The sequence below is a fragment of the Neomonachus schauinslandi genome, chromosome 3 (assembly GCF_002201575.2).
Source record: "Neomonachus schauinslandi chromosome 3, ASM220157v2, whole genome shotgun sequence".
In the NCBI taxonomy this organism is placed as follows: Eukaryota; Metazoa; Chordata; class Mammalia; order Carnivora; family Phocidae; genus Neomonachus; species Neomonachus schauinslandi.
Window position 1 is genome coordinate 61,242,493 of NC_058405.1, and position 27,206 is coordinate 61,269,698.

The window sequence follows — 27,206 nt, forward strand, 5'->3', positions numbered from 1 at the left end:
CTCTCTGGGAAGCTTGACGGCTTGTGAGCTGGAAGGAGGTCTTTCAAGCAAAATGGCGCATGGTAAAGCTCAGGGTAAGGATTATTGACAAGAATTCCTGGTACCAAACACACACAGTGTCTGAGGAAACATTATACCCTGGAAGAACTGTTCTTTGCTTTCCTCTGAGGCTTTGCACCCTAGATCCCTTCATGGATGAAAAGAGAGCTTACCGAAATCGTTTATGTGTCTAATCTCCCACTAGACCAGGAGTCCCTTCCATTTCTGAGTCCTCATCACTGACCACAGTGTCTGGCATATAGTAGGGGATCTCTGCACGTTTATCGAACAAATTAAGTGTTTTGTTCACTAAATATTTTGGTTAATAAATAGTTACCAGATCAAGCTCAGATCACCTATTTCCAAAGAATTAGAATGTAATAAAACAGATGTTGTGGAAGATTATTGTCAACAATATTCACCCTCTCTTCCCCACCTCTGTGGGAGGAGTATGCTCCCTGGCTTCTGGTTTGGGGCTCTATGAAGTGACTTGCATTGGCCAGTTGGATGTTAGCAGATGTGAAGCCAGCAGGGGCTTGAAATGTACTTGCACACTTGGACCTCTGCAATCGCCATGGGAACATACCCTGGTCAGCCTAATGGTCCAAGGAAGATGTGAGACATTTGGAACATACTCTGGCTCCAACCTGCTGCTTTGAAACACCCTGCTAAACCCAGCCGAGATTAGCCCAGCAGTCCTGCAGAAGAGTCAGCAAAAAACACATGCTTGTTATCGCATGTCTCTGAGTATTAGAGTTGTTTGTTATGTAGCAATAACTGACAGATATGACCCTGCACTAAAAAAATGCACCAACTATAATTTAGTTGTCCTTCATTCAGTAAAGTGAGTCACAGACTCTGGTTTCTGAGCACTTCTGACTCTCAGTTTCCTTGTCTGGAAAATCTGTAAAGCTGTTATGAGGATTGAATGAGGCCCCCCACCCAAAGTATTTCGTGCAACCCCTAGTACATTGAAAGTGCTCAGTGTGTGCTATTTATGATGATGATGATGATGATGTATCTGGACCTTGAGTCCCTGCCTTAAATAGCAGTTTTCCCTGGGTGTGGGGAGATGCCAGTTAGCAGAGAACTCCAAATCTCCAAATCACAGAACATCAAGCAACGGAACACTTACTGTACACTGATGTGCGTCCTTCCAGAATGACCTACACTGAACTCCCCCACCCTCTGCCAAAGAGCTAAGGCACCACTGCCTGTTTATTACGGTCAACAAGTTGATGACGCAGCTGTCCTGGAGGAGGTAGACTCAGTGTCCTGGTCGTGTGTCCTGGGGTGGGAGCGAGGCTAAGATGTGGTGGGTTTAATCCGCTAATGCTCAGGCTGTGGCAGGCTGCCAACAGAGCACTTAGCGCGGCCTCCCCTCCCCTCCCATCTGTCTTTCCTCCGTACAGATGCCTAATACCACTGCATGCTAACAGGCAAAGTGTCTATGGTTTGAGAACACCCAAAACACAGGGGTGAACGCAGCAACCAAACAGAATCTGTCTCACGAGATCACTTCGCCTTCATAGGGCATCTACCCACAGATCTACCCAGAGCAGCTCATTTTGTTCCACTGAAGGGTAAACTATGAAGATCTCTCTGTACCCCACCTAGCCCCACAACAGGTTAAGGGGAATTATTTCCAAACTTTGTCTAATTCATATACTATGATGTCTCCACAAGTGGCCACGTGCAGGTGTGGGCTCTGATCGTATCTTGCATTTAACCAATCCTCTGGCTTCCAAATCCTTAGGATCTGGTTATAGATTCTGCAAGTCCTGGTGTTGTCCTGTCCTCAGAGTGTCAGGAACCCACTGGTGTTTGGCTGCAGATTGGAAATGTTTCTAGAGGCCCAACTGAATCTTGGAAAATAGAAAACAACCCATCCCACATTACATAATTGGGCCGGGAAAACATGTTTCATATTAGAAAGGCAGCCAGCAGTTTCTAGGACTCAGAGGTCTGGGTTGTTCCTTTGGCTCTGGACCTGCTTAAGAATGACAATATTTTCACCTCTCCACGTTCAGCTGCCCCCTCTGTCATGATCCTGCTGCTTTGTGTAATGCACTCTGTCTTCCACTCTGGAGAGGATGAATAAATAGCAGAGCATGAGAATTATTATGCTTCTCAGAGAGGTTGGGAAGATCAATACAATGTTTCTCACACAAATAGGAAATGAGAATGAAGAGATATCAAGGTCCTTAGAAGCAGACCGGAGCCGTACAAAAGTACAACAGCACCAGCTGTATAATCAAAAAGGCAGTCCCCTTAGAGTGTGACACCTGACACAGACTCCGTAAAGGCAGAGTCCCAGCCGGCCCTCCAAATGGTGCCCCAGCCCTGCCCGTCCTCCGCCGGGCAGGGCTGCTCACTCCCCCCGCCCAGCGCTCCTTAGCACCCTGTATTTCACTGTAAGATGGCGGGGTGGCAAGGCCGCTGGTGATAGAACTGTATCCTGGTAACGCACTCCAGAGGCAGACGGACTTGGGTTCAAGTCCTGGCTCCTCCACTTGATCTTGGTCAAGTGATTCAATGTCTCTCAGCCCCAGTATCTTCATCTGTGATGCAGAGGTAAGAAGACCTCCACCCCAGGGTGCTCACCAGGGTTAAATGACACGTGATGTGTGCACAACACTCCTGATGCCCAGCGCGCAGTCAGTGCCCAGCGGAGTTCTGTCGGATGGAGGGCGGGTGGGGGGTGGGTGAGCAGCAGGTTAATGCTCTGTTGTCAGTATATTGTAATTCTTAAAATAATTTTTGAGTACGGGGCCCCATATGTTTGCTTAACACTGGGCCCCACAAACCATGAAGCTGGTCCTGCTGAGAACCCACGTGGAGGCCAGGTGTGTGGCTCTAGGAAGCTTCGCCGGCCTATAAAGTTATAAGGCAACTCGACCCCATATTTGGGTTTGGTACTTGGGGCAAAGATACTACATTTGGAACAAAATCAAAGATGAAAATATTTTGTACTAAACCTGCACCATTTCATAGCAAGCTTCTGGGTATTTGTTAAAAGAGAAAAAAAGAAAAGAAGAGCAATCTAACCACTGGGGAGAAAGGTCCTTCCCCACTCCCACTGTTTCCTTCCTCATGGAGAGAGTGTGATGAGTACGATTCTGCCCTCCCTCAGCCCCTTCTTCCCTCAATCCAGGAGAGGTGGAGCCATTATCAATAATTAATTTAGTCTATTTGGGAGCTGGGGAGCCTGGGTGGCTCAGTCAGTTAAGCATCTGCCTTCGGCTCAGGTCATGATCCCAGGGTCCTGGGATCGAGTCCCGCGTCGGGCCCTCTGCTGAGTGTGGAGCCTGCTTCTCCCTCTCCTCCCTGCTCGTGTTCTCTCTCACTATCTCTCACGATCTCTGTCTCTCTCTCAAATAAATAAATGAAATCTTTTTTAAAAAATAGCATATTTGGGAGCAATAAACTGGGCATGCTCAGCTCTGCTCCCTGCTCTTCTCCTCTCCTGGGAGGAGGAGGTGGTGTCTGTCCTGGGCCGGCCAGCTATAACAAGGTGAGTGAGTCTGTCTAGCTCTTGGCTGCGATATTAGGAAACCCATTTGGCTCTCACACTGCACCACACCCTTCAACTAGCCTCATCAGTAACAACAGTGATACGCTGGTTTTCAGCTATTACTCCACTGTCTCACTCCTCAGTTTGTTCAGTTCTTGGGTGGGAAGAAGGTTGCTATTAATGGATGCCCTCGGTGACCCCCAACAACCACACGAACCCCACCCAGCCATCTTGTGATTTAGGACAAGATTTAATTAAAATGCCTCATTAAAAGCTTAACTTACAGTGAGGAAATGGTATAGATACTGGAGAGAAGCTCATATTCATGGCATCTCCAAGCTGAAAGGCACCAAGAGAATTTACTCCAGACTCCTTGGTTCAAGAAGGAGAAAACTCAAAGACGTTAAAAGCCTGGTACATTGGTTCTCTAAATGTTAATGGACGTCAGAATCATCTGGAGGGCTTGTTAAAACAGATTTCTTGGGCCCATCCCAGAGTTTTGGTTTCAGTAGATCTGGGGGAGAGACCCTACCAAGTTCCCCAGTAATGCTCATGCTGCTGGTCCAGGAACCCTACTTTGAGAACCACTGGGCTGGCATAAAATGAGTGAACCTGTTATTACAGAATGGGAACCAGAATCCAGGTGTCCTGTGTTCTAACTGAATGCCCTTTTCAATCCATCTTCTTGCCTCATGGTTATACCTTCCTCAGCCCTGGCTGGAAGCTCCCTTAGCTGCTGGTTTTATATTTGCACACTCCACCTGAGATGAACCAGTGCTCCTCATCAAAATAACATCTATAATGAGCCTTGAGCTTCCTGGGAAAAAAATGCTTTAACAATGCTAAGTATTTCTGGCACTAACACATATTATAAAAAAAAAAATCATGAAAAGAGTGTTGTTTTTTTTTTTTGAAAAGAGCGTCTTATGAAGAAAATTTAATGCAGTGAAGGATGCAAACACAATCATGCTAAGGACCAAGAACCCAAAAAGTTGACTGATGTGTTTCTGATGCTTCTATGGTATCATCTAGGTCTCTGTTTATTTTGCTAAATACAAACAAGAAAACTGCTCATGCTCTCCCAGGGTACAGGTAGCAAAGTGTTTTTCAAGTCTGTCTTCAGTGAGCTCTGTCTTATTGACCACACACCCTGCATTATTGATCTAGAGACCACAGTTCCCCTTTCAAAAGAAAGGCAACCAGGGCCAAAAGACCCATTTCCAAACTCCACACCTCCATGGCCACCACCAGTCCCATATCCAAGTGACGACAATAATTGTGCTCAACTGTCCCTTCACGTCAGACCCCTTCCAGGAAAACGCCACTTGTGCAGAAAGCTCAGCCACAGAACTGTGCAGAGATCTCTGATGACAAGGGGTTGTCTGGGCAACCGAATCCTCAGTAAGGTGCTCTGGGATTGCACCTAGACCAGAGCTGTCCAATAGAAATATGTAATTTTTCTCAAAAGTAGCTGCATTAAAAAGATAAAAAGAAGCAGGTAATCCCTCTCCCCTTGCTTGTGTTCTCTCTTTCTCGCTTGCTCGCTATCTGACTTGCTCACTCTCAAATAAATAAAATCTTTAAAAAGGGGAGGGGGGGCACCTGGGTGGCTCAGTCATTAAGCGTCTACCTTTGGCTCAGGTCATGGTCCCGGGGTCCTGGGATCGAGCCCCGCATCGGACTCCCTGCTCAGCGGGAAGCCTGCTTCTCCCTCTCCCACTCCCCCTGCTTGTGCTCCCTCTCTCACTGTGTCTCTGTCAAATAAATAAATAAAATCTTAAGAAAAAAAGAAGCAGGTAAATGTTAATAATATATTTTATTGAACTCAGTATATTCAAAATAGTATCATTTCAACATGCAATCATTATAAAAATCTTAATGAGATGGTTTGCTTTTTTTTTTTCCAGACCAAGTCTTTGAAATTGACTCATTCTTACCCTTACAGCACACTTCAGTTAGGACTAGCTACACTTCCAATGCTCCCTAGCCATACTGGACAGTGCAAGACCAGACCTTGGCCCAAATGGGCATTTTGGAGCACATCAGAAGCTGTTCAGATAGAAAAGCAGCTCGGCTCAATGCAAAGCATCTGGGAGGGGCAGACACGTACCATCCCACCTGAGTCCTCCCAGCTCTCTGTGGAGTTCCACACTGTGTTACTAAAAGGTTTGCTGGTCTGCAGCAGGCATTCTTTTGGACCAAACTTTTTATTTTTATTTTTCCCAGAACCCCTAATTTTAATACACACATGCCCAAATCTACAGAGCTTAGGAATACAGATATACACATCATCATTTTATGAAAAATGGAATGTCCTCATCTTCCCATAGTATCTACCCAGTGGGTGGTCCCCTCCCGTTCCCCACAACGTGCTGGGTCTCCCCTTGAGGCCGGTGAGTAAACCTGATTGCATGAGCAGGCCTCACCATAGAGGATTCTCACTAAGATGTCGTCTTAAAGACCCACAGACCTACATATCAGTCCGTATCCACATAGATGAAAAATGTACACACACGAGATTTATCCTCTACTTAGGTTTATAAAACTTACCAGAACACTGAGTTGATTTTCCTGCTTGAATTTTTCAATAAATTTCCAGATTTTCTTGGGATCAGACAAATCCACATGTGCAGAAAGATGTTCTAAACCAGAAAAAAAAGTTATAAAGCTCTTTAAAAAAAGATATAAATTAGCATATTTTAATTTAAAAAATACATATGTGTGTTTTTAAAATAAAATAGTTTGGAGGATAATACAAGATGGAAAGTAGCAGTCTCACTCCTCAGCAGTAAACCACTGCTAACAGTTTCTTGTTAATCATCCGGAAATATTTTAAGCACATACAGTAGTTATATACATATATTTAAAGCATAATATATATTATGTATATTAAGCATGATATACATATTATAAATATGTGCCCCCTTTCCATACAAATAGGATCAAACTATACATTGCTCTGCATCCTTATTTCTCACTTAATATATTTTAGAGGTTTTTTTTAAACTATCTATAAGCCTGCCTTCTTTCTTTTATGGTTACCTAACATACTTCAGCATGGCTGTGTAGAGCTTCCTCCTGTCGATCATTTAGGGTTTTTGTCAATATTTTGCTCTTAAGACTAGATCTAAGGTACATCGTAATTACTAGATGACGCCTTCCTTTGTGACTCAGTCCTTGCTTATGATGTTTATCAATTTCCACCTTGTGTTATAGTCACTGCTGGACGCAGCTCCCTCCCGTAGTATACCGGGGACTTCTTGATGAAGGAGTCATGCTGAATGCCCCCCTCTTGCCTCTGGGTGGTGCACACAGCCGTACATGGAGACGATTAATGTATATTGGCTGTTCAGCCCCTTCTCTGTCCCCGGCACAGGAATCAGGCTTATAGTCTAAGTATGCCGTGGGGCAAGGACATGCCCTCTGCGCCGCAGCGGGCATCTGTGACCTACCCCGAACCCAAGGCAGAGACTCCTGCTGCCACAGAGACCTGAGAACTGACCCTACAGGTCAGGTTCTGAGCAACAGCCACAATTCCTTTGATGAAGCAGAGTTCCAGGCCATGCCTCAGCTTCCCCATTAGCTGAGTTACAGAACCCAAGACTGTAGTCAGAATTTCTTTCTACTGATCTTAAAACATATTGTTTCTCACTCTGAAACAAAGGCTCAGAAAATGAGAAAACCGAAAAAATCCTACATTTTCCTGCCTCAGAAGGTTTATTGTCATCTTAAATACCATATTCAGCTCCAGTCTGGCGCAGCTGAATGTTCCTCTACTTTCAAAGGATAGGAAAAGCATGATGTGTACAGGACTACGCTCTTTAAAAAAAGGCTGTGAAGGCCTTGGCTCAGCCAGAGCAGACACGGGCTGCCTGCTGACTCCTTCCCGGGTGGGGGGGTGAGCACCCCCACCCCGATGACTGCAAACTGAGCCTGTAGACACCCAGTCCTTTCTTCTGGGTTCTTCCCCATAACCATCCTAAAATTCTCTCCTACCCAACAGTGCCCAGTAACACTCATATAAAATCCAGGTTCAAAAAACAACAAAATTCAAGTGAGCGAAAATCAATTCCACTTTGAACATTCCACAACCTCCTTGAGTCTCCTGGAGGCACCTGGGGTGTCTCAGCATCGGACGGAGGAAGCAGCATGGAAGAGAGAATCACTGTCCTAGATAAATCAACCACGGAGCCCGCTGAAATGAAGCATCGTGAAAAGATGAAGGAAATCATCTGTCTCCCTCTGGGAGAAAACAGGAGGCCAGGAAGCACCCAGAAGGAAAGGCCAGGAGTCTGCTGTGACTAGGGGAAGGAGCTAGGAACAGACACATGTGCATCAGAACCCCCAATCCGCTGACCTACACATGCCAAGGCTGACCCTCGGAGCCAGTGGGCACCGCCATACTAACTCTTTGAAATTGAACAAAACTCAACTGGATCCTTTCTGCAGACAAGCCACCATCTAGCTGCTCCGTGGCCTAGGAGTCATGAGGGGACATCACAGGAACCCCTCTACCCGTGTCAGAGCGTGAGTCTGATGAGCAAATGGAAAACAGTGCATGAATGCATCCTTAGTAAAAATCGCTACATAGGAATGAGGTGCTAGTTAATATTAATTTTGAGTAGTCAGGAAGCTAAACCAAGCCAGTGATTCGCACAGGACCTTGCACCTTCCCTGGTGCCCACACTCACCTGACTCGGCCAGCCTACTGCACACCTACCCAGGCTCTCCTGCCCAAGGCACCGCTGTACCCAACCGTGCAGAGAGGACCTTGTCCCTCCAGCACTCTCGGCATTGATTCAAGAGAACTGGGGAGCTTGAAGCAGAGAATGTAAGGTTGGGAGTGGTGATAGTATTAGTATAAAAAATATTGAGAACACTAATAATCTTCTCCTACTGACTGAGAGCCAAACGTATACCCTGAACTTCCCCATGTCATAGCACATATCATGTTATGCCAGTCAAGTTTCTAATCGAAACCTCTTTCAATAGAGGGAGCTGAATGCAGGGATCGGTCCCCAGAGGATGAAGATGGTAAGAAGCTAACCGGGACTGGCCCCTAACCAGAAGATCGGGAGGAAAAGGAAGCCACCGGCCTGGTCTGGAGGAATGAGTGGAGGAGGTGGTGTGACCTGAGCCAAGGAGACAGGCTCGCCACCGAAAGGAGGAACCTCAGAGGAGGTCCAGCCATTGCCAGGGAGGTCAAATATCCTGTTTCTCTCTTCTTACCACCTACCACTCTTCCTCAATGGCCAAACCCAGCCGGAAGCTGGCTGATATGAAGGCCAGAGAAACACATAGTTCGGGGTCCGCACAGCTACTCCCCATTTGCCCCCACTGTGCTACAGAGCTGAGCAGGCAGGTGCTTGTTAACCACTTGGTCCCTCCCAAGACTGTGAGGGGTTGTATCTGACTCTATCACCTCTGTCTCCGGCTCCTAGCACACCGCCTGACACATGGTTCACACTCAAACACGTGTTCAAATATAGAGTAATATCACCCCTACTTTTCAGATGGGAAACTGGGGTTCACAGAAGCTGAGAACACCGCCCAAGCTCACAAGGCTAGTGAGCACAGAACCAGGACTCAAAGCTGAGCCCAGCTCCTTCCTACACCGTTTGTGTGGGGGCTGCACGTGCTAGACCGCATGAGGCTGCGAGTGGTGCCTCTTCATAAACGGGGCGGGGAGAGCAGTCGATCCCCCTGGCAGAGCCTGGAGGGTACACTGAGTCAGGGAAACCACGCCACCGGGATGAGCAGACAGCACTGTCAGCCCTGGGCCCTTGGAGCTCTCAGCGCTGGAGGCCACCTATAAACACACACACAAGAAAAGGGAATCTCCCCTGTGTGCGCTCCAACCCCACCTTGTGTAAGGCAGGAGGTGAAGGGCTGCCTCTCTCCCCACCCCAGGAAATACGTGTGCTCCGTCTTTTCAGCTCTACCCTCCCAACGACGGCTCAACATTATAAACAGAACCGTACTGTCATCTTTTTTCATATAAATCCACTTTGCAAAAAATGCAGCCCAAACCACAGCAGGCTGGAATCCGGGCAAACCTTCATCTGCCTGTGGCCTGAGATTAGTATTCTTGTTGCGTCCTGCAGCAGGCACAGCTGAAAGTTATCAGCAGGCAGACAGCCAGCTTTCAATCTCAAGAACTGCAGCCGCAGATCGCCGCGGCGCGCACACAGTAGAGGAAGATTTAGAGACCCTCACTCTCGCTGCTGGCGCGGAGCCTCTGTGCGGCATCTGATGGCGGGAGACCACAGACGTGCCGTGAGAACAGAAAGGACACTTGCTTTGAGAGCGTTATGAAAAATAAGAAGAACCACCTTCAGGAGCGGATGCAAAATATTCCATTCTAGACTGGAGCATTCCCCCGGGCATGCGCCGAGGCTGAGGGGGCGGGGGCGCTGTCTGCCCCGCCCCCGGGCGGCTTGGGAAGCAGGTTCGCGGCGGAGGAGGCGGTGAGGGCGGGACTGGAAGGCAGGCTCGAGGGACTTTCTGCCGCGAAAGTGAGGGAGCCATGGTAACTGAGGGCCATTCCCAGGGGCCTCTTCCGTCTTATCATCTCTGCAGCTCCTAGCACGCGGCCTGACATATGGTTCACTCTCAAACATATGTTCAAAAATAGAATAATATCACCCCATTTTTCAGATGAGGAAACGGAGGTTCGGGGAAGCTAAGAACACTGCCCGAGCTCACTTCACAGTGGGTTTTCCATTCGGGGCCAAGTTCATGGGGGCCAACCTGTGCAGGTACACAGGCCCCACATTCAGAAGGGCCCCACACTCGTTTCTGTGCTCTGCCTTCACTGTCTTGAAATGTTTAATACTTTTTGCACCAGGGTCCTACATTCTCATTTTGCGCTGTCCCGCAAATTAGGCGGACAGTCCTGGCTCCAACTCTCTTAGAAAAGCCAGAGGACAAAATGTGGGCCGGCTCTGAAAGCTCTTGTGAAGAGGTGGCTTTCATCAAGACCTAAATGTCTCTTGTCCCTCTTTATTGGAGAGCCATTGGGTCAGTTTACAGCTTGGCGTGTCGTGCTGCAGTCCCCTTCGATGTGTCTCACCGGCGGGAGCTCCCTCCCCGGTGGAAACCCCAGCAGAGTCATCGTCCAGTCTAAGGTCTCTGCAGCAGGGACTGGCCCCTGCCTGCCGACCGGGATGAGCGGTCAAACCCAGCTACTAGAAAGCTCGGGTGGCTGGGCTGCTTCCAGAGCAGAAGCACCCCAAGCCGGCCACTGCCAAGTCAGGGAGTGCGGGCAGCAGCTCAGCCCTCTCGCAGTTGTTGGAGGTCAGGTTGAAAGAAACCCCCAGCAGGAGAGGCAGCTCACCTGCTTAGCGCTCTCCCTGATGATCTCACCTTTGGAACTTGGAGCTGGGTCTTGATCTCGACAAACCAGGTGAACTGTGCCACCTGGTGGAATTCAAGGAAACCATCTGTGAATTCTAGAGATCGCTGTGGCTATGGAGACCAGCTTTTCCAGATGAATTAAGACGTTCGGGCTCACAGGAAGAATGCCTGAAACTGAGACTCCTCTGGAAAATCTAAATGGATGGTTGCCACAATTAGAGCAGCGGATATAATAGCCAGGGTGATCCTGGAAGGTGCTCTCCTGCCTATATGGGCTGACTGATAGGGCATCCGGGATAAGGTCCTGATTTTTGTAGGGGTTTGAACACATCAAGGTTAAGAAGCGTCGCTCTTGGTCACACCTGCATTCCCAGCATCTCACATGGCACCTGACACAGAGGTCGCAACCGGGCTGCACTTTAGACTCGCCTGGGGTGTTTTTAAAAGCTCCAGATGATGGGTCCAGGCCTGGGTTTGTTTTAAAAGCTCCCCAGGTGAGTCTAATGCTCAGCCCAAGTTCAGAAACACTGGCCTAACATGTAGCAGGGACTCGATTAATATTTATTGAATGGCTGAATCCATAATTGGCACTCAGACTATTCCAGCAAAGACCATACTATCATCAATCAAAGTTTATGTAAAGGGGAATGCCTTGGCTGTGGCAGTTAAAAAGTAATCATTACAGAGCCTGATTTCTTCACTTAAAATAGCTTGCTTTATTAAGTGGGGCCTGTTTCATGGGACGCTCTCAGCTAACCATATAACCAGCCCCTCTGCTCTGTCCTCCTCCCCACAACACTTCAGAGGACCTCCCAGTTGCTAAGATGCACTTATTCCTCACCCTGACTTGGCAGACAATGAAATACAACTCCAAATGCTATAATATTCCCCCAGAAAAATGCCTAACTTGATTTCAGAGGAAAAAAACCCAAAAAACAAAAACAACTTTGAGCGTCTGGAGAAGTGATACATTCCCAGCCTATTTCTCCAACTTCTACTGGAACATCCGTTTTTCTGGAGAAGAATCTCTGGAAAGACATGGTGGACTTGTCCAGCCACCACAGTGCCATTTGGTGACCCAGAACCATTGAATTCATGCAGGAAATTTGGCATTTACTCAGAGGAAGACTTCAGCTGATTAAATAATTTACGGGGCACCTAGAGAGCCTTTCACAAAATCAAGATTAGGGAAGTGAAATAGGAGGCCATCCCCAGCCCCTCTAAGCCTGGAGGCTGGACCCCAGAACACCAGGAAGGAGGAAGCAAGTTCAACGCACTCCCCTCTCAGGTTATTCGGGGGGGCACTGGTTCTGAAGTAGGGTCCACAGCCAAACTGCAGTGGACTCCCACCCTCCTCCCCACGCCACCCCCAGATGCTCACTGACAAGACATGAGGTGGGGATCGGGTATCCACGCCCTTTTAAAGTTCCACTGGTGATTCAGAGGCCCAGAGTTGGTTGGAACCCCTCACTGCTCTTAACGATGTGTGGCCAGGACCTGAGCTCTCCCGTGAATTAATTAAGGGTTGAGGAAAGGCTCCTCCGGTCACTTGCTCTGTCCACCTCTAGCTGGAAGCTCAATGCACAGCTGAGAATCAGCAGCTGTGCCGGTCCTCATGGGATCACGGTCAACTCCTGGCCATGCTGGCTGGGCCCTCCCTAACCTGCCTGTGACATTGGGCACTCTCCCCAGTGTGGAGCGGCCACAGGCTGGCCTTGAGGCCCTGTGGACACACAGCAGGCTGCTCACCTCACTTGGCTCTGTCAATAGCAGTTTGCTTTTCCCAATGCCACTGTTCCCTCAGCTGACCAAGAAGGCTTTTCAAGGAACTTGGACCTCCAAGGCATCAGGCACAAAGTCCTTAGATGCAGATGCATGGCCACTCCTGGAAGCAGGAAGCCGATAGACAGAATGGCTGTCAGGAGCCAGGAACAGAAAGCCCTGTGGGGAGAAAGCCTAATTCTGGGGTGGGCATTACTACTCCCCCCCAGCACATCACACAGCTCCTTCCTTCCTTCGTCACTTCCCTGCTTCCCTCCCTGGGCTCAGGAACAATCCCATCCTCTCAGGCTTTACATTTCCTCTCTCATTAGCTTCCTGAACTTTCAAAACTATTAGACTCTAACAATTTGGCACCCAAGCCAGCTTTCTCTGACTGCCTCTGATACTGGAAGTGCCCCTCCCCCCCCCCAAAAAATCCTCTGATAGATGGATTATTTTCCCTTTATCCAATTTCGGGGGGAAAAGAAGAGGAGCTTAGGAGACCATTGGCATCATGCCCATGCCTTCTACCTAGCTGTAGAAGGACTGGGTGCAGTGGGGGGCTTTGCAAGGACAGAGCGAAGCAGGAGGAAGGAAGGTAGCTGAGTTCGGTACGGCCTCAGGGAAAGCCAAGACTGCTTCAGGGCTAGGGGGTGTGCGCCGCACAACTCTAGGGGGCATTGTTCAGACTGCAGTGATGGGGCATTTGTATCTGCATCGAGCAGCTGCTTGCAGATGGCAGCAAAGCATGCGAAGGAGCTGCCTTTTCTAATTTGCACAAAGGGGTCACACTGGATAAAAGTAACCCTGAGTTCTTTAACCGTTTCTCTCGGCCGTTTGAGTTCCCTCTTCCACCTTTGCTTTCCTGGTATTGGCTGGGTATGGAACCGGCTGAGGATGGTGGAGGCAGAATGGAGGCGGATTAGCTGGAGAAGGCCCTGAGGGCAGGAGTGTCCCCACACACGGGCAGGCTGGGTCTCAGAGCTTGGATCTCTCACCCAAAGAGCCCAGTGATTTCTCCCCTGCAGTGGAGAACAGTTCCCTTTCTCCTGAAGGTTCTCCGAGAAGCCCAGCACCCTCCCCCACACCGTGTTTCCACACAGACTGCCAACGGCTGGGCTCCTGGGCCTGCATGACTGCCAACTACAAGCCCGGACACTGCTGAGGAGGCCAAAGAATGTGTATGAACCCAGGTTAGGTTTGGAAGTCACTGCCACCGACTGGGGACAGTCATGGCCCCTGACTCACAGTCGAGAGACCAGGAAGAATGTTCCTGTTCCCGCCCTCCCTCCAACTCACGGAATGTCCAGGGCAGCTCAGAGAACACCCTTTCCAGTGCTTCTGCTGCTCGTGGCGCAGTGCGGCCGGCAAGACGGCGGACTATGCCGAAGCTTCCTGGGAGGCTGACTTGAAGCTAAAAAGAATATCAATAATAAGGGCTTTGGGTCAAAAAACTTGGGTTTAAATCACAGCTCTGCTTCTTAATAGCTCTGCCATCTCCTGTGTTGACTTAACCTTTCTGGGCTCCTGCAGCCCAGAAGAGGAGACTTTTCTGCAGAGAAGGGAAGATAAAAGCTAACTATTGGGCAGCCTAGAGGAGATGTATGCAAGGCATTTATTACCAGGCTTGGAATAAATTAAGAGCTCAATACATAGTAGTTACTATTAATATTACTATTATTAATAATGACATCAATAATCCCCGTGTTCAAAACTGAGCTCCTCATTTGCCCCCCACCCCCATCCCGGCCCTCCAAATCATTAGGGACTTTGAGAGCATCTTAAACTATAACCAAAGATGAAGCTGTGTTTCCCCAGACAAATGTTGGGGGGCGGGGGGGCAGGATCACTGTGAAAGAATTTTCTTGCAGAAGCAAGCAGTTCCTCAGAAAGGGCTAAGGCCCTGGAGTCAATGAACAGGGTCCTAGCCAAGGGCAGGTACTGGTGGGGAACGAGTGAGACCTTCCCAAACCACAACAGAGCCAGAAGAGGAGGCCACAGAGAACCTGCAACTAACTGCCCTGAAGATCCCCTCCTTCAGGGGCAGGAAGCCCAGAGGCTTTTCTCTCTGACACCTAGCTAGAGGAGACCTGAGCCTCTGGATGACCACGCTGATCCTATTAAACACTAAGGTTTGCCGAGGGCAGCTCCTGTGGATTAAACCTCTTCCTCAAGCTCTAGGCTGTGAGCCATGCCAGAGGGCGGTGCCAGGCTGGCCTGCAGGGCATGTCACACCCTCCTTCTGTCCTTCCTCCCGGCTATTTGTCTTCAGCATGATCCTGTCCTGGGTCAATCTGTTGTTAACAATAAGGTTTGGGGGGGCCCTGGGTGGCTCAGTTGGTTAAGCGTCTGCTTTTGGCTCAGGTCATGATCCCAGGGTCTTGGGATCGAGTCCCCCATCGGGCTCCCTGCTCAGCGGGGAGTCTGCTTCTCTCTCTCCCTCTGCTGCTCCCCCTGCTTGTGCTCTCTCGCTTGCACGCGTGCGTGTTCTCTCTCAAATAAATAAGTAAAATCTTAAAAAACAATAAGATTTGGCTTTTTTGTATCCCCCATCCACTTTCTGGGGAAGTATTTTATCTTCACAAACTCTTGATATCAGTCCCTGTTTTTCAGTGCAGAGAGGAAATGAATGACTTGCCTAAGATCACAAAATGGTAGGTCATAAAGCCAAAGGAGGGTTTCCATTCTTTTAACACCCAGCCTGGGGCACCTTGTACTACACCAGTGATGCTTAAAGGATGAGCGCCCCACAAGCAGCTTTAGCGTCACCTGGGAACCTGCTAGAAACGTGGTCTTGGTCTACCGAGGGCATGGTCACACGCCCTCCAGATGATTTTGACTCAAACTGAGCAACCACTGTACTTAGTGCTCCCTGAACCCCTGAAGATAGGAATCACCAAGGGGCGAGCTCCTAGGCATGTTTCCCCCAATTTACCCAATATGGAATTTGCCTAGGCCCCACCTACTTCTGTGAGGGACTTAGGAATCAGGTTTTGTTGTCTTTTTAATTTGTTCCAGGTAATTCTTAGGTTCAGGCAAGTTTAGGGAACAGTGACTTGGTACTGTTGCATAGATCAATATAGGGGAGCTTTATAAAAGTCATGGTGTGCCAAGAAAAAACAGCATAAACCCAAACTACAGTGACTCTCACACTGGAATCAAAATAAGGAATTATCTTTCCCTCCATTTCACTAAATGTACAACAACAGGGAGACCCACCTGGATTACACCCCTCCCACTCCGTGAACGAGTCTGGGGAGAGACTTTTAGAAGCCTGCTTTCCCAGGGCAGGAAGCTGACTCAAGCTCTTGGGGCTGCTCTCTGTGTAACATGGAAACACCCAGCAAATAGCGGCCACCGCCAGAGTGCACCCCTTTGAAAGAAAGAGGCTGCCACTGTATTTGCCTAAATCTGGGGGTTGGGGGGCAGGGTTGACGGTTACACTTCCCACCATTATCTGCAGTCCTGCCTCCTGGGAAAACAAGCACTTTTTCCAAAAGTATGTGGGGTGAAGAGAAGGGAGCAGCCGCCGCTTGCCTTCCCTTGGAATGATGGAAATGTGCGGGGCTGCCTTAGGAACTGATAAAAACCTTCGTGCAGGGAGGAGAGAGAGTCTCTCAGATGACCAGGCCGCAAGAGAATCACCTGGAGGATTTCTACAAAATGTCAGTGTAGGCCCCGGTGCGGACCAACTGAATCAGAATCTCTAGGGGCAGGGCCCGAAACTGGTATTTTAAACTCTTGCCCCGTTATTCAGACAGGATTGCGAACCACTGCATAAGCCTAATTAATTCTAAGATAAAAACCCTCTCTCCATCCCCGGGAACTGGCCGCCCCCTAAAATCACAATGAGGTGGAGAACCGGCTAGGGCACAGCGAGGGTTACCACCAGGCCAGTGAAATCATCAAGCACCGTTCATCAAGCTCACACGGTGCACAGTGGACGCCCGCCCCGAAACCCGCGTTCGGAATGTTCCAGCTGGCGCCAGAGGTCACAGTCCACAAGCTGCGTTTTATTGGTGAGAAAAAAAACACACCCAGCAAAGTTCTAAGCCAGCGTCCTCGGCAGCAGTTTAGAGCTCGCCCGGCCTGACGCCGACAGCAGCCCAGCGCAGTCACCCGAGCACGCCCTGCAGGGCGCCAAGGTAACGCCCAGGGGCTCCGAGGCCCGCGGGCCGCCTGTCGTCAGTGGGTCCCGGCCCAGGCGCGGCAAAGCCCCGCCCCTCGGGCGCCAGCCGGGTCCCCGAGCGTCCGGGAACTGCACCCTGCCCGCCCTGCATGTGTGCCCGCGGGCTGCTAGCCTGCGGGTGCCACTGTCGCTTCGTCGGTCCAGCGAGATCGCGAAGTCCCGGGCGCGTCCCCGCCAACCCTGCTCGCCCGCGCCGAGGCGGGCCACGTGACGGCCAGCGGCCCCGCCCACCCGGCGCTGCACCCTCGGCCGCCCGCGCCGTCTTACTTGGTGTATTCGCGCAGCCCCTCGGCGAGCCTCGCGGCGCTGCGGTGGAGGGACGCGGTGGGGCCCGCCCTCTCGCTGCCCCCGCTGCCCCCGCCCTCGGGAGCCGCCAGCGGTTACGTCATTCCAGTTATGTAAGAGCCGCGGTCTCCGGGGCTCTTCTCTACGCGGAATGCGGCAGGGTCTCCGTATGGCTTGGCCCAGCGCCCACTCCTGCCCCAGGCTCAGAGCGCAGGGAGCGGGAGGGCGGGGCCTGCTGCGGGCCGCACTCAGGGCCACCTAGTCACCTCGGGGTTGAAAGCGGGCGTCAGTATGTGTTTAGGGGATACCTGTCTGCTGGGTATGGCTGGGATGCAAAGATGGCACCGCAACTCACCTCGTAGAAAGTGCTTACCCAGAAAATCGTGCCGAATTAAAAAGATTAGGCTCAATGATATTAAAAAGATTTCTCCATCTGATGAGCTTCGTCATAAGGGGTGTTGTGATAACTAGCATTTCCCAGGTTTCTAATGAGCTTATTGCAGGTAATGTCCCGAGTAACTCAGCAGCGATACAGCTCCCCTCTCCAGCAGGTGCAATGAGTCAGATTGATAATGTGAACACAGTGACATCTGGCAAGAGGCAGGGCTGGGTCGCCCACCGGAGAGGTAAGTCTGTCTTCTAAATCTGAACGTCTGCCCCTAGTTCGGCGACTTCATGCGGTGCCAAGGAGGGCCCCTTTATCTCCTCCAAATCTCCATAGGACCCCCACCCCCACCCCCCAAACTCCAGAAAACATACAGTGTAAGCAAAGCATGGTTGCTGTGCAGATCTAGATCCCAGTGAAGTCATCTAGCCCTGTTGTGTACCCGCCATCAGGCATCCCTGTCCACATCTCACCTCCGTCCCTAATTGAGAGACGGGGCACTCAGTTAAATTCTGTACTGCTGTACCCAGCTCGCCCAGAGACGGAGCGACTCTTACCTAAGAGGTACAGAGACCTGCTGTTTTCATGGCCTCATTGCCTAGGATGTGAGATAGAGGATCACTACCCCCCACCCCCACCAAGTGGATGGGTTTTTACGTCAGAATCTCTTTTGAAATAAGTTTCCCCAGAACAGTGTGTTCCTCTGAACAGGACTGTGAGGTTCTACCGCATTGCTCTTATTCCTGACAGAGTGATGAAAGGAGGCCTTCTGTAAAACCGCCCAGCCTGGTGTGACTTTCAATACCAGTCTGGTTTGGCTGGGGGAATATTTTAGATTCCCAGAGCTACACAACTGTGCTTTGTATACTCTTCTTTGTGTCAGTGATGGAAAAGGTGTCAGTCCGCTCTGCATCCCACTCACCACCTCAGGAAATAAGCTTTTGGCTCGCAGAGGGGTGAGAAATTGTTTCGGACCAGAGTCTATTGAGGGCATCAGCCGCACCTTGAAGTGAAAGTTTGGGTGGAAGGCCAGCTCTCAACCTGGCGTGCGAACCTCCCCGGGCACGCTGCATAGCCACTCTGTCTCAGTGTTCTTATTCATAGAATGGGAATGAATATGCTCACCTCATCACCTCATGAGGTTATGGTGATGATTAAACACTTTTGTAAAGAGCTTAGCAAAATGCCTGGTTTCATCTGAAGTGATCAAAAAGTGTTCACTTCCCTCCTTAAATTTGTCCTTCTATTCCTTTCTCCCCTTACAGTATAGCCATGCCATGTACATTCAGTCGATCGTCCATGAGGGCACGAAGCATGTAATGTTTATCCTCAAATCAACAAGCATCCACAGGGTACCTAGTGTGTGCATTATACACACATCATGGGAGGTTGTAAGAAAAGACAACCCCCACCTCAGAAGGGCCTTCCACTCTCCCCTGGCTGACAAGGAACATATACACAAAAAGAAACAGAGGACAGGACAGGATTAATGGGAAAAGGCTCCGGTTTAAGTAGGAGTTAGCTCAGCTGGATTTTTGTCCTATTTCTGATTCCCAGTGTGACCTGGGGTAATAATGATAAAATTTATTGAGGGCTTGATATGTGCCAAGCATTGGGATTATCTCACTTAAGCCTTACAGTGACCTAGTAAAGTGGCTCTTGATATTATCCCCATTTTACAGATGAGCAAATTGAGACTTAAAGGAGTAAGTCCCTTCGCTGAAGTCATAGTGTCCATGCTGGAGCCATACTGTATGCAGCAAGTCACTTAGCCCTCTCTGGGCCTTAGTTTTCTTGCCAAATGAAAGGGGGAAACAGATGACATGTGGGGTCCCTTCTAGCTCTGACTTTCTATATTTAATAAGAGAATTACATAAAAATTTTAAATAAGTTAAGCCCAAGGTGTTTTTAAGAGTGACACTGAGTGGGGGTAGATGCTTCATTTCACATGGGTAGAAAGACTCTAAAATATTTCTTATGTGTCCCAGCTTTCAATTTGCTACCTAATAAACCAAACAAAGAAAGCCTTCTCCAAAGCTTCCTTCCAGTTGATTTAGAGTCCTAAAGCTAATTTAGACCAAACTTGAAGGAGAAGCAGAAGGTGTGGCCTAAGAAATCCATGGCTTCTCACACAACAGATATACATGATAGGAAGACTGCAGACACACACACACACATACACACACACACAGACACACACACACACCAGTGTTCGCATCGTCTTCCACCGAAGCTCAGTACCAATTTCTCCAGCCCAGTTGTCATGGCAACACCAGCTGCCAATGAGATCATGGAAGACAAGGTTATAATGGCAATGGTGCCTTAATATTTTACCTGGCAAAACCACTTAGATAATAAGATGAATAACCATAAATCATAAATCCATAGGAAGCCCAGGCACTGCTCTTTGTATGTCTTTAATGTGGACTTGGGGGTGGGGAAGAGAAATGAGGGCAAAGGGAAAGGAACAGAAAGGAAGGGAGGATGAGGCTGGGGGTGGGGAAGAAGATCTCTGATGCTGGTCCCTGTGACTCCTCAGCATGGATCATGCACAGGTCCTGACCCTGTTTGTGCATGGATTCAAGAACTGGTCTCTTCTGTAATGACAATAACAGGGTTAGGGGCTCGAGCCTTAATTACAAAAGTCTGACTATAAGAAACCCAAGGCGACACTAAAGGAGGAGAGAAGCAGCCCAGGGGAGATGTACGTGGCAGACAATGACGCTCCCATGCAGTGGCTCACACAACCACCCAGCAGGAAGCCAGACCCGATTTAGAAGTACCTTTCTGGTTGTGCCCCGAGTCCCTTGATGCCCACCAGCTTTTCCAGACTGGTTCACTCCAGGGCTGTCTGCTGTCCATCTGAACCAACTTCCTAAAGAACAAATCCATTTGATGTAAGGGTTTCCTTCCTTTCACAGTGGGGATCTCTAGGAAGAGCTTTGGCACTGGGGAACCAGGGTGGGAGAGAGACTCGGTTTACACTGAATACCCTTTTGAGCCTTTGAATTTTGTACTATGTGCATGAATTAGCTATCCAAATAAAAAACATGCAAAGGTCCACTTTGTTTCCCTTGTCCTCCTTCCCAGAACTAGAGATGGTAGTGGTGAGATGGGCCAAGGGCAGGGCAGTCGTGAAGCCTGGGTCGGTCGGTCTCCATGTACCCAAGCTGATGAAGGAGGTGATTTCCTGAAAATGGGGCTCGTGTTGGTCTGAAACTCTCATGGTGTCTGTTTCTAGAGCTCTAGTTTCATGGCAAGCCGGTTCCGTTCCCAATGCAAAGGCAGTGGGGGCTCAGGGGTGGGGGTCGAATGAGAGCCTGGAGGTTGTCGTAGCTGGCCCTCACCTACTTCCCTGTACCACCTAGGTCCCTCTGCCGCTCAGGAGAAGGGCCACCGGCGAGGCAGGGAGAGACAGGCAGACACAGAGGTGGCAGGGCCTGGGATCGAGAGTCAGAAGACCCACATTCAGCTCTGACACCTCTTCAGAGGAGACACTTGACCTCCCTGAGCCTCAGTTTCCCCTCTACACAGCAGTGTTAACTGTCTAGTCCTCACAGCATAGTAGTGAGGCTGAAATAAAAACCTTTCCTCTTATTTAACAAATACTCATACTCTACTTGCTACGTGCCCAGCACTGTTCTAAGCTCACTTCAAACGAGCCTGCAGCATAGAGAATTTCAGTGGCGTGTCCAAGATCACGTGAGAATCTAGAAAGCAGCACGACCAGGATTCCAGCCGGACAGCCTTCACGCCTTTTCTGTACGGATGGAACACCTCTCATAGTGGGTTCTCCTCGGGTTCTTCTTCTAGCCACTTGCATCGGGCTGGAAACTCCTCCCCTTTTTTGGTGTGTTGACTGGTCCCGGTGTTCAAATGGGTGACTCATAGTCCCCTTGGTTCCCTCTACCAGCATTCCTCCCCTGCCCTCCATTTCACACCCCTCCAAGGACGCCCCGCCAAGCTAGAGGCGCTCAGAGACTCAAGGGGGAGCATGCGGGGGGGGGCACTAAGACCCACAGTAACAGAGTGAGATTGGGTTTTGAGCCTGGGCGCGTGCATCCCTCATCTACACCTGCAACGACCCTGCCCTTGTCCGCTATTCAGTCCCGGGCCATTTGATCATCCTGGGGAGGCTTGGAAGGACTGAGGAATACAGTTTCATTTATGTCTTATTTTTTTTTTAAAGATTCTCTTTATTTATTTGAGACAGAATGAGAGAGAGAGAGCACATGAGAGGGGGGAGGGTCAGGGGGAGAAGCAGGCTCCCCGCCGAGCAGGGAGCCCGATGCGGGACTCGATCCCGGGACTCCAGGATCACGACCCGAGCCGAAGGCAGTCGCTTAACCGACTGAGCCACCCAGGCGCCCCATTTATGTCTTATTTTTTATTGTGGCAAAATATACATACCATAAAATTCATCATCTTAATCATTTTTAAGTGCACAGTTCAGTGGTTTTAGGTACATTCACATTATACCATCACCACCATCCATCTCCAGAACTTTGTCATCTTACAAAGCTGAAACTCGGTACCCCATTAAACACTAACTCTCCTCCCCACCCCCCAGCCCCTGGCAACCATCCCTCCACTTTCTGTCTCTGTGACTTTGACTATTCTAGGTACCTCATACTAGCAGAATCATACAGTATTTGTCCTTTTATGACTGATTACGTGCACTTAGCGTAATGTCTTCAAGCTTTATCCATGTTGTATTGTGTGTCAGAATTTTCTTCCTTTTTTTTTTTTAAGATTTTATTTATTTGAGAGAGAGAGAGAGTGAGCAAGAGAGCAGGAACAGGGGTGGGGAGGGGAGGCAGAAGCAGACTCCCCACTGAGCAGGGAGCCTGATGTGGGGCTCGATCCAGGGACTCCAGGATCATGACCTGAGCCGAAGGCAGACGCTTAACTGACTGAGCCACCCAGGCGCCCCAGAATTTTCTTCCTTCTTAAGGTTGAATAATATTCCATAGTAAATACAGCACATTTTGCTTATCCACTTATCTGTTGATGGACATTTGCCTTGCTTCCATCTCTTAGCTATTATGAATAATGCTGGTGGACGCTGGTGTACAAATATCTTTTCAAGATCCTGCTTTCAGTTCTTTTGGGTGTATAACCAGAAGTGGAATTGCTGGATCCCATGGCAATTCTATTTTTAATTTTTTGAGGAAACTTCATAAGGTTTTCCGTAACAGCAGCACCATTTTACATTCCCACCAATGTTGCATGAGGGTTCCAATTTCTTCCCATCCTTACTGACACTTGTTATTTTCTGGTTTCTCTTGTTGTTATGGTTGTAGAACGGCCACTCAAATGGGTGTGAGATGGCATCTCTTTGTGTTGCATTATTATTTTTTGTTCTGTATCTTAAAATGCTTCTGATAATTTCTGTGCAATCTGCTGTGCCTCCGTCTTGTCTTCTTTGCTTAATATACCTTAATTATCCACATACCCTCACACACATGCAATATTGAAATTACAGTTTGCTCCTTAGGTATGAGGTTTTGTGGATGTGCATAATTTAGAACCGACTCCACTTCTTTTCTCTCACTGGCTTTAATCCATTGTTGAGGACCATTGAGTTTCCCTCAGGTGAGTCACATGGCCTTAATCCAAAAGACTCGGCAACTAATTTCATCAGGTGTTTTGGTTGAGTTGGGCTCATTTCACCAGACACACAAGGTGGGAAATGACAACTGTTTTCCCCAACTGAGCTCTCAGTTGTTCATTTGGCAAAATAAAATGTCAGATTACTAGTCTTTCCATTTTGATTCATGGAAAAAACATGCCAGTAACAGAGAATGTGCCTATTTAAATGAATCTTATGAATATGGGGCATTTTTGAAGGCAGATCTCTTTGCATCCATAATGGAAAGTTCATGATATAGCAAGTGGAAAAAAGCAGGTTGCAGAATAATGTGACTAATTTGATATAACTTATGGTTATATATACATAGACATGTTCCAAAAGGATACTAAAAAATGAGCGCTGGTCACCTTTCAGGGGACTGGGACTGGGAGTTGTGATAGGGTCTGAAATCTTTTACATTTTACTTTATACCCTCTGCCTCTACCTGAATGCTTATCCATAAGCATGTATCACTTTTATAATAATTACAAAAAGTTGTAAAACAGTCATTTTGGGAAAATAAAAGAGCTTTATACTATTGATTTATCTCCTGTCTCCAGCTGTGGAGGAATAGCCCTGTCCTAGGTCAGGTTCCCTGGAGACAGAGCCCCAGGTGGAGCTTTGTGGAAAGTGATGCACTAATGGAGTAGTCTTGGGAGAGATTAGAATGCGAATGAGGGAAGAAGGACCGGGAAAAGGAAGAAGTTGGGGAAGGATGTGGCTTCTCATGAAGTCTGGCCTGATCCCGCAGAAAGCTCCAGATTCTCAGTGACACCACAGAGCTTAACCTGCCCTGAAGCAAGAGGGTTGAGCTTTTACTCCCTCTTCCCCAACTCATCCTAAGCTATGAGTAACTGTGGATGTTGGTGGGCGGGGAGGGGGTCACTCTGGTGCATGTCCTGGCAAGCTGGCTCCACTAACCAAGGATGGGTCTCCAGGAAAGGCTGCAGGTGTGAGCCATCAGCCACAACACCAGAGTAGTCTGGGGTGGGCCCACCAGGCTGGCACAGGGCGTCCCAGCGGGATCTGGGCTACACCCACATCCCCCAGTTTACTGGCGGCTGAACGGACAATGGCTTCTTTATAAACAAACTTATAAACTGTAAATCGATTTGTGAAATGCCTTTTTTTTTTCTGGCTATGGAAAAGCACAGGCTACAGACATTTTAAAGCAGAAATATTCAAATGAAGAAATAAAGAGTAAAAAAATTGGTTTGGAAGAATCCCATCAGACTGCAAGATTTTTGCAATGGTGGGGAAAATCATCAGAAGGCTGGAAGAGCTCGGAGCTACCCACCATGGGCAGAGTTGTTCGGGAAGTGAGTGTTCTAACCTAGGTACTGATGGTGTGAGGGGCTTTTCTTTTTTTGACTTCAGGGACAATGTATATCTCATCGTTGACTGTATCTCCCTTCTGCTTTGGTGACTGAGAAAGTTCAAATCCAGATTTGAATCCAGGACTAAGTAACGCAGGGAATATAGGCAAATAAAGGTAGAGATTGATCTTGGAAGGTGTATTTGAAGGCCCCAGATTTCATGAGCTGCCTTGACATCTTTGAGCCTCAGTGAGGCTCAGAGGACTAACCACGAGTTCCCTGCTCTGAGCAGAGACGCCCCCCACCCAACAGGAAAGGCTCCCACCTGCTAGCTCCCTTATGCAACTGGCCACACCCCAGACATAGTTCAAACAAGCCCTTCACATCCGCCCACCGGAACCAGAGGTTACCCCAGCCTCTCATTACTACAGAGCATGGCCCCTGCATGCCCTGGTTGGTCGATCTGTTCCCGTGTGCAACCTCCATGGGGCCCTGCATCGCATGCTGTGTCCTCCTCCCCCGGGCTATGAACACACGTGGCTAAGAAACTCCCATCATTCGCATCTGCCCAGGGTCAACTGTGGGGTGTTCAGCCATCTCCTACTATTTAGGGCGAGGGACCCCTCTCTCACCAATGGGGTGAACAGAAGGCAATCAGACCAGAGAGACATTTTGAGTCATGAGACTTTGGGGGCCTTATTAGAACCTGCCATACATGCAAACCCTGAATGCCACGCCCACTCTGCAGAAAGTACGAGCTGCCTTCTCTTTGCCTTTGGAACTGTACTTCCACACAATGCAGTAAGAAAGTTTTACACTTTAGGGGCGCCTGAGTGGCTCAGCCATTAAGCGTCTGCCTTCGGCTCAGGTCATGGTCCCAGGGTCCTGGGATCGAGCCCCGCATCGGGCTCCCTGCTCCACGGGAGGCCTGCTTCTCCCTCTCCCACTCCCCCTGCTTGTGTTCCCTCTCTCGCTGTGTCTCTCTCTGTCAAATAAATAAATAAAATCTTTAAAAAAAAAAAGAAAGAAAGAAAGTTTTACACTTTAAAAGCTAACGGATCTAGCAAAGAAAGTGTTCTAGAGAAAACAATAGAAGATGCATTTGAGAAACACCCACCTCCTATTTCAGCTCTGCGAGGAATAGCAAAAGGCTGTCGCTGACGAGAGCCAAGATAAGTCGGCTGCTATCGTACCAGCTGACCTGCAAAGTGAACTATTGCAATTCCATCTCTATAAAAGAGAGATTTACTTTCTTCTTAGCTCCATACCCATAGAGAAATTACCACTAGAATCAATAAGGATTTTTTATTAATTCAGTTTTTTAGAATCCACTATGAACTCATTCGCCCACCTACAGATGAGGAGTTTTATGGAGCCCAGTTTGCCTCGAACAGGTCCCTGATGGGTGTCGGCTTCTGTGTATGATCTGTCCCCATGGAAATCCCACTGGAAGGAAGAACAAGAGAAGCGTCCCCAGGCCGGGAGGATTCTGTCCCCCAGGGGATTCAGGGAAAGCACCGGGGAACAATTGTTCCAAGTTTATTTCACTGACAATGAAAGATGCCCACAAGGAAATGAAGCACAAGATTCATTTATACAAAAATGAAAGTTATTTTTTTTTAAAGATTTTATTTATTTATTTGACAGAGAGAGCACAAGTAAGGGAGAGTGGCAGGCAGAGGGAGAGGGAGAGGCAGGCTCCTTGCTGAGCAGGGAGCCCGATCTGGGGCTCAATCCCAGGACCCCGGGATCATGACCTGAGCCGAAGGCAGACGCTTAACGACTGAGCCACCCAGGCGCCCAAAAATGTAAGTTACTGACCGCTTTGCCTGTTCTCATGCTAAAACAGATGGAAATCACATGAAATACTAAAAGTGCCACCCACACGGCCCTCAGAGTCACTACCAAGATGGAACAGTTCTGGGTCAGCCTAGGACTCCTGTGTGGCCTGAGGGCACATGTGTGGCTCTCTGACCCACAGAATCATAATCTTTGCGGACCATGGTTCTGCATTTTAAACAAACCCTTGGGTAGTTCTGATGGTTCACTGAGGTTCGTGAACCACGGGTGTGGTTGACCCCAGTGAAATGGTTCCATTTTTACCGCTTTCAACTACCATTTCCGTAGATTCAGGCAAAGAATAGGGACAATGTGGTTTTTACCGTGATGCCCAAGGTAGCAAATAAAATTAAATGACTTCAGTGTATAGCTCATATTTGCTGCAGTCTTTTCTCAGAACAATCAATTATCCCTTCTAGTCGTATGGATCTGGTCTTTGACTTCTCAAAACATCTGAAAAGTTCAGATGTTATCATGTTAATTTCCCCAGAATACCATTCCTGCAAAGGAGGAATGGCTGACTTTTTTGGGTCACTCTTGGCGGGGTGCTTTCATTCTGCAGGTATATGCAGTCCACTTAACATCAGTGTTAAGTCATAACCAGGGCTCTGGATTATGACTCTGAACGTCCCATGCTCATCTTCTATCAAAAAGCCTAGATGAAGGAAATGATCCTAACGGAATACATAAAAGACATGCAACTGATCACTTCCTAGACAATCTGAAGGTCCTCTCTGGGTTAAGCCAGACCTTCAGAGAACCGTAGTCGTGGACCATTTGCCTTGGCCCAGAACTTCTTTTCCGAAATGTGCCTTGTCATAACCACCTCACATCATTGAAGGAGGCTCTAATAAATTAAAATTCACAGACTGCAGGTGCATTTGTTTTTG

General features: G+C 48.7%; 1 protein-coding gene across 1 annotated transcript in view; it reads right to left on the reverse strand.

The window, feature by feature from the left end:
- DHRS12 (dehydrogenase/reductase 12) overlaps positions 1-27,206 on the reverse strand; it is a 47,420-nt gene that overhangs the window by 18,367 nt on the left and 1,847 nt on the right. The window contains 6 exon segments of the mRNA XM_044913597.1: positions 4,644-4,716; positions 6,104-6,180; positions 6,183-6,195; positions 10,890-11,020; positions 12,688-12,794; positions 17,127-17,221. Coding sequence (XP_044769532.1) covers positions 4,644-4,716; positions 6,104-6,180; positions 6,183-6,195; positions 10,890-11,020; positions 12,688-12,794; positions 17,127-17,221 — 496 coding nt within the window.